The sequence below is a fragment of the Populus euphratica genome, unplaced genomic scaffold (genome assembly GCF_000495115.2).
Source record: "Populus euphratica unplaced genomic scaffold, PopEup_1.0 scaffold12.1, whole genome shotgun sequence".
NCBI classification, from domain to species: Eukaryota; Viridiplantae; Streptophyta; class Magnoliopsida; order Malpighiales; family Salicaceae; genus Populus; species Populus euphratica.
This window is the reverse complement of record NW_011499858.1, coordinates 695,508-703,323: the sequence shown is the minus strand read 5'-3', so window position 1 is coordinate 703,323 and position 7,816 is coordinate 695,508. Positions and strand designations below refer to the sequence as shown.

The following is a 7,816-nucleotide window of genomic DNA, read 5'->3' as shown; positions in this document are numbered from 1 at the left end:
GGCGCTAATGATCTGCAGACGTGGCCTCGATGGTTTTGCTGTCAGCGTGTCTATAGCGTGCTGGATTCCAATAGACATCTTTCTCTGTTCTTCCTCAACTACCAGAAACTAAAATATAATATTAATAATATTTCATGAATGAAATGCAAAAATTAAAAATAAAATATACTAAATTATAAAAATATGCACCTCCCAGAACAGTGCAATGAATGATGTTTATCAACGTGTGCATAACGTTAAGTGTTCAGCAAAACCCCAAATCTTTCTTTTAATAATCGTAACAGCAACAACACACAATCAATAAAACTACAATAATATAAAGAAAAGGGTTCTTATGAGGAAAATCCTGAAAACCAGGAGCCATAAATGTGATCAAATAAAATGATATTGCTGTGGTAATCATTATTTTTCAAGTATTGTTTTATTTAAATATGTATAAAAATATATATTTAAAAAAAATATTTTAAAAAATGTTAATTTAAAACAAATAAAAAATAAAATATCTCTATCTTTCTTAAAAAATATTTTAAAATATAAAAAAATAAAGAGCATTGGATGGTGCAGCAGTCTCCAGCTAAAAAGAGATTAAAGTAGAAAGAAAAAGAGGAACCATCCACACGAGTCATTGTCAACTCCACCGCATCCCCCGCTCACTTTAAAAGCCCGCCAACGCACAAGCAGGCTCCAACCCCCTTCCCTTTCCCATCCTCTCTCAAGTCCACCTAATCACCCCTTCTCCCAAAGATTTTTTTTTTTTCTCTTACATATTAATATTTTCCGATCAATTTTTTTCATTTTGGATTAAGTTTATCTAATCCAAGATAAAATATTCATATGATTCAGATATTTTATTTTTTGCAATTTCAAAAAATATATCCTTTAATAAAAAAAAGGAAAAAACATTTTATTCTGTAGGCTACCGAAGCCACAGATTTGGATTGGAATGGTAAAGGACGAATAATTGCGCGGGCCCCGCAACACCACCTAACCTCGCCTGCTCCAAAAATATTACCCGCCATAGCAACCCTCTGAATCTAGAACCTACAACTTGGCGCCAAGATTCAAATTCCAAAATAAAACCTAAATGAGTCTTGGAGGGGAGGAGGGAAAGAAACCCAAGATTTCTTTATTTATTTAAAAAAATCCAACTACCCTCGTCGCCTTTCCTCCACCTCCCTATATAAGAAGGCGTTCATTCTCGTATTTCTTTCTGTACTCAAAACCTGTCTGATTAAAGTCTTGAAAGAAGCAAAAATGTATGTGGTGAAGAGAGATGGGAGGCAAGAGAGTGTCCACTTCGACAAGATCACTGCTAGACTGAAGAAGCTTAGCTATGGCCTTAGCATTGACCACTGCGACCCAGTCTTGGTGTCTCAGAAGGTCTGTGCTGGTGTCTACAAAGGTGTCACCACTAGCCAGCTTGATGAATTGGCTGCTGAGACTGCCGCTGCTATGACTGCCAATCATCCTGATTATGCCTCTGTGAGTTTTTACTTTTCGCGAATTGGTCTCTTTTATTTTCTCTTGATTTCTGGGCACACTCTAGGTCTTACAGCTGGTGCATATCTATGTGCATCTGGAGAATATTCTTCCAGAATTAAACACGCACACACACTAATTCTTGGGCCTGACACTATTTTTGTGTTGTAAAAACATTATTACTTTATATTCTGTTCCTTAGGTTAACAAAATTGAGGACTGAAGGGTAAATGGCCTGCTTCCTGATTTAACCATTAAATATAATTTTGCTGATGCAGTTGGCGGCCAGGATTGTTGTTTCAAACCTGCATAAGAACACTCAGAAATCATTTTCTGAGACGTAAGTTTCATACTATATCATGCTGCTTCTATTCTATTTAACCACCGGGCTTTATTGTTTGGAAATTGTTGTTTGATCTGGGTTGGTTGTTGCTGCAGGATCAAAATTATGTATAACCATTTTAATGATAAATCTGGACTGAAGGCTGCTTTGATTGCTGATGATGTTTATGAAATAATCATGAAGGTATTTTCTCCAGTCTATTATTCTATGGCTTGTTGGATTTAATTGTTTCTTTTCCTTGAAATTAAAAGGAGAAAAAAGGGAAAATGTTCTTCTTAACATTGTTGTAGAGTGGTCATGTTACCAAAAATGTGGGCTAAACACATCTAGCTGCTTCCTGTCAACATGACTGAAATAACATTTTAAATTTAATGGTTTGTTCTATTTGTTGTAGAGGTAGATATATCCACTACCTGACGCGTCACCTAATGTTATGAGCCATGGATTGTCAATAACATTTTCCTTTTGCTCCAGAATTCTGCTCGCTTGGACTCTGAGATCATCTATGATCGGGACTTTGACTATGATTACTTTGGCTTCAAGACGCTTGAAAGATCCTACCTCCTGAAGGTCCAAGGAAAGGTTGTGGAAAGGCCTCAGCACATGCTGATGAGGGTTGCTGTTGGAATTCACAAAGATGATATTGATTCAGCTATCAAAACGTACCATTTGATGTCTCAGCGATGGTTCACTCATGCTTCTCCCACCCTTTTCAATGCTGGAACACCAAGACCTCAAGTATGTATTATGTTATGGGCATATCTGTTCATGGAAGTCTTCTGGAAATTTTTAATTTAGTTTACAAATATGGTGTTTGGTTTAAGAGGTTTTTATTTTTGCAGAAGATTGACTGAGATATTTGATGTCTTTTGGCAGTTGAGCAGCTGCTTCTTGGTGTGCATGAAAGATGATAGTATTGAAGGAATATATGATACATTGAAGGAGTGTGCTATTATCAGTAAATCAGCAGGAGGAATCGGTGTATCTGCCCACAACATCCGTGCCACTGGAAGTTATATTCGTGGGACAAATGGGACATCTAATGGCGTTGTTCCAATGTTGAGGGTGTTCAATGATACTGCCCGCTATGTTGATCAAGGAGGAGGCAAGAGGAAAGGTATGCTCATTTTGATTGCTCTTGTATTGTCGTTTTAAATTTAATGCCTGATGGTTCTCCATTGAAACGTTGCTTATCATGTTCAAAGGTGCTTTTGCTGTGTATTTGGAGCCATGGCATGCTGATGTATTTGAGTTTCTGGATCTTAGGAAAAACCATGGAAAGGTATGACTCATAAGGAGCAAGCTTCCGCTTTGTCTTGTTCTAGTTTATGTGATAGCATCACTTCTTCACTGCACCAACGTAAGTTGCTGTTGAACTTCAGCTGTAACTTTTTCATTTTTATAGGAAGAAAACCGTGCTCGAGATTTATTCTATGCTCTGTGGGTTCCTGATCTCTTTATGGAGAGAGTTCAAAGCAACGGGCAATGGTCATTGTTTTGCCCTAATGAAGCTCCAGGTTTGGCAGATTGTTGGGGCAAAGAGTTTGAGGAACTATACACCCGATATGAAAGAAATGTAATTTCCTTTTGTTTAACCTGAAGTTTGTTTTTTCTGAATGTTGATTTTTACTAGACTCTGATTGTTATTAATTCTCATGCATATATCTAGGGCAAAGCCAAGAAGGTTGTCCAGGCACAAAACCTCTGGTTTGAGATCTTGAAATCGCAGATAGAGACTGGGACCCCCTATATGCTTTTCAAGGTGATTTGTGTAAATCTGATGGATTTTAATCTTTTTGTATCATGGCTTTGTATTATTTTGTTTTCTTATTTCTCTTCTGTTTTTCCAGGATACTTGCAATAGGAAAAGCAACCAACAAAACCTGGGTACCATAAAATCTTCAAATTTGTGCACTGAGATAATTGAATACACAAGCCCAACGGAAACTGCTGTCTGCAATCTGGCTTCAATTGCTCTACCACGATTTGTGAGAGAGATGGTGGGGGATGCTTGCGAACTTATTTGAAAATTTTGCTTTTTTTGGGATGTTTGTCTTGTGACCTAATGTCATGCACTGTGTTGCAGGGAGTTCCTGTCGAGTCTCATCCATCTAAACTTGTTGGGAGTAGAGGTTTCAAGAATAGATATTTTGACTTTGAGAAACTAGCTGAGGTTTGTGTTTCACATAGGTGCATCAGGACATTTCCTAGCATATGCACTCACCTGCATCTTCTGCTTGGTGAAGCCTCATATTTTGTTTCATAAGTTCAGCCAGTAATTTCTGTTTTCCTCTTGCTTTTGGGACAGGTTACAGGAGTGGTTACATCCAATCTTAACAAAATAATTGATGTCAATTACTACCCAGTTGAAACTGCTAGGAGGTCAAATTTCCGACATAGACCCATTGGCATTGGAGTCCAAGGTCTTGCAGACACCTTCATCCTGCTCGGAATGTCATTTGACTCACCAGAGGTAATGTTTACTCCCAAAAACTTTTCTTTTTTACATGAACTTTCAATAGCTGGTTGGTCTGATTATTTAGTGGCCATCAATTTCAGGCTCAAAAGCTGAATAAGGACATATTTGAAACGATTTATTACCATGCCCTTAAAGCATCTTCTGAGGTTGCTGCAAGAGAAGGTCCCTATGAAACATATGAAGGAAGTCCTGTGAGCAAGGTATGCTGGGTTTCTTCAAATGCAAACACCTCAAGTGCAGTTGCATGAATATGTTGTTTTCTGGGACACTATTTCCCATTTCAACTTATAAAAAGTCACAATTGTGCTGCTATCTTTTTATTGCTTCAAGATACTTTTGTTATGCACAGCCATACGTTTTTGACTAATGACATTTCCGCTTTGATTTGCCTGAATTGAGTTTCATTTGTGTCTTCTGTGAGAATTTTCGTTGCTGGTGAACATCAGTTATTGGTTGGTTTACTCTGTAGACTTTCAGTTTCCATTTGAAAGAATTTCCAAGACCTTCTGGTCCAATAACTAGCAGAACATGTAATTTTCACCAGCTTCTGATTCGTAAAGGATCCATTTAATTGTGCAGGGAATTCTGCAGCCGGACATGTGGGGTGTAACTCCTTCAAATCTGTTGTGGGACTGGGATGCCTTAAGGAAAATGATATCTAAGAATGGGGTTAGAAATTCACTTCTTTTGGCACCAATGCCAACAGCTTCAACCAGCCAGATTCTTGGAAACAACGAGTGCTTTGAGCCATATACTTCAAACATTTATAGCCGTAGAGTTCTAAGGTTTGCTATGCGAACCTATCCTATTCAGTTTATTTTAATATAAATTGCCTTGTGCTTGCTCTCTAATCCTCTCTCTCCAGTGGTGAATTTGTTGTGGTCAACAAACATCTTCTTCATGACTTGACTGAGATGGGCCTCTGGTCTCCTGCTCTGAAGAACAAAATAATTTGTGAAGATGGCTCTGTCCAGAACATTCCAGAAATCCCTAATGATCTGAAGTTTATATACAAGTATGGATAAGTGAATTTCTTCATAGCCAGTGCTTCTCTCCGTATTTTTAACCCTTAAGATCATTTAACTATTTTGGCAAACAGGACTGTTTGGGAGATCAAGCAAAAGACATTGGTTGATATGGCTGTTGATCGAGGATGCTACATAGATCAGAGTCAAAGTCTTAATATACATATGGACCAACCCAATTTCGGAAAACTAACTGCCCTACACTTTTATGCATGGTCAAAGGTATGCACATCGAAACTATACCCAAAAAAAAAAAGAAAACATGAACAACAAGTATAACATGTTATATCTACAACGGTTTGTCTGAAGATTTTGACACTGGCAGGAGCAATTTTATTTGTTTGCTATGGACAAGTGATTTTATAGCTATTGTCGAAAGTTTACATTGCCTAGTCAATTTTGATGAAACCCTGCCCTCTTTGCAAATATTAGTTACGGGCTGCAATAATTTCACTGTCTTATTGTTTCTTTTTCCTGTTTGAAGGGTCTAAAGACAGGGATGTATTATCTACGATCACGTGCTGCAGCTGATGCCATCAAGTTCACTGTTGATACTTCTGTTCTTCAAGTAATGACCTGTGATAATCACTACTTTTTCTACCATTTTTTATGTGTATTTCACCGAAAGAAATTCTCATTTATGGGCAATTCAGGATAAGAAGCAGAAAGCGGATGGCGCTGCTGGTGGTGTTGATGATGATGATACCAAAATGGCTCAAATGGTTTGCTCCCTTGCAAACCGTGATGATTGCTTGGCCTGTGGAAGTTGAGGGTTTGATTTAGGAGCCAGAAGAGATGTGATTTTGGTTCAGGTTCTTCTTGATGCTGGAGGACTTGAAAGGATTCTGATATGGTGGCTGGGCAATCGCTGTTAGGTGTTTCTTTCAGAGGGGTTTTATTTATGGGTTAAATCCAATCCAGTACAATTATATAGGTATATATATACATGTTACTTTCAATGTCTTTATAGGTTAATCCTGCTACTGCAACCGGTTATACTCAGGGATTCGGTGGCTGAAACTGCACTTCAAATTGCAATCGCGAATGGAAATGCCATATTCCAATAAAAAAAAAATTCAAGTTTTTTCGAAGGCAAAACCAAATTAAATTAAAACTTTAAAATTAGTAAAATTGGTTAAATTTAGGTGGTAATATCAGATTGATTTTACAAGTTTTAAAAAAATATAAAATTATGTATTTTGATAATATATATTTTTATTGTTTTAAATTTATATCTTGTAAAACTTGTGTGATTTAATAATCAAGGGCTTGATTTTAATTATAATTATTATAATTTTTTTATTGATTTTATTTTTGTAAAATTAAAATATCTATTTATTTTTTATGTAAATTATTAATATATCAATTGATATGTTATTCTGTTTTAATTAGCAAATATATAGAATAAAAATTATAAATTGATATGATTCTTGAAATAATTAATGTTAAATGATTTATTAAAATTTAAAAGGACTTGTTTATTGTAAGTAATTGATTGATTTGTTCATGAAATAGAGTAATTAATATAAATAAAATAAAGATGTTTGAATTTTTAATTTTTAATTTTTATTATTTTATATTATTAAAATTATTAATATATAAGCAGTTCAAATATTTTACATACCATTCGAGTTTACAATTTAAATTTATATTATATATTGCATGTCTTGTTAAAAAACCCATGTTACTAAAACAATCGGGCTCAGAAGAATGGGTGAGCCGCAGATGGATTGAGCCTGAAGTTAAGATTGGCCCAATCTTAACTTGCTCAATTCCTCTCATAACATTGTATGCTGACCTTAAAGTCAACGCTTTCCATCTCAAGTCAGCACCACAAATCAATTACTATGCTTTCAAATTTAATCAACTGGTTTCTTTGTATAGGAATTTTGAAGCCTGAACATGACTTCTCAGCCATGGGTTGAGTCAAGTTTTGATTGCAATCAAATAAAAGACAGAGATTTGATATCAGGTAAACACAGGAGTTCCAAGTAATTGAAGGTTGCCCATCATAAACAACATATAACGTAATGGTCATTATCTCATGAAATGGTAGCGATTCACAATAATGAATGCTTTTAACGCAGTTATATATATATATATATGAGCCTGTTTTACCTCGAGGGACAGTATAATTACTTCATTCTAACTAGATTAGTAAATAACGGAATGATATGCAATATGTTGATTTATAGCAGCAAATCATCTAATGATAATCAATAAATTATGTAATGTCTAAATAATTCTCAACATAATATGCAAAAAACATGTAAATATAAAATTTAAAATGTTTTCCATTTATTATATGTATATGTTTTATTATTCAATCTGACCGTTCATAATGTTTTTCATTTATTATATGTATATGTTTTATTCATTCTGATCATTCATCTCACTTTTTGTACAACATCTAATTTAATAGGGATGTTGATCTTAAACAACTGTTATTCCAAGTCAAATAACATTATATTATAATCTCTTTATCTATCC

The 7,816-nt window shown here is 35.3% G+C and overlaps 1 protein-coding gene across 1 annotated transcript; it reads left to right on the top strand.

Annotated features, from left to right (window-relative positions):
- The first annotated feature begins 796 nt into the window (after nt 1–796).
- LOC105123894 (ribonucleoside-diphosphate reductase large subunit-like) lies at nt 797–6,412 on the top strand. Its single transcript, XM_011023666.1, has 17 exons — nt 797–1,482; nt 1,758–1,819; nt 1,918–2,005; nt 2,297–2,560; nt 2,699–2,939; nt 3,028–3,104; nt 3,228–3,398; nt 3,492–3,584; nt 3,673–3,822; nt 3,909–3,995; nt 4,131–4,295; nt 4,382–4,501; nt 4,881–5,086; nt 5,167–5,316; nt 5,401–5,548; nt 5,811–5,894; nt 5,980–6,412. Exons 1-17 carry the CDS (start codon nt 1,255–1,257, stop codon nt 6,094–6,096), a joined length of 2,451 nt encoding a protein of 816 aa, XP_011021968.1. The 5' UTR covers nt 797–1,254; the 3' UTR covers nt 6,097–6,412.
- Nucleotides 6,413–7,816: the final 1,404 nt, after the last annotated feature.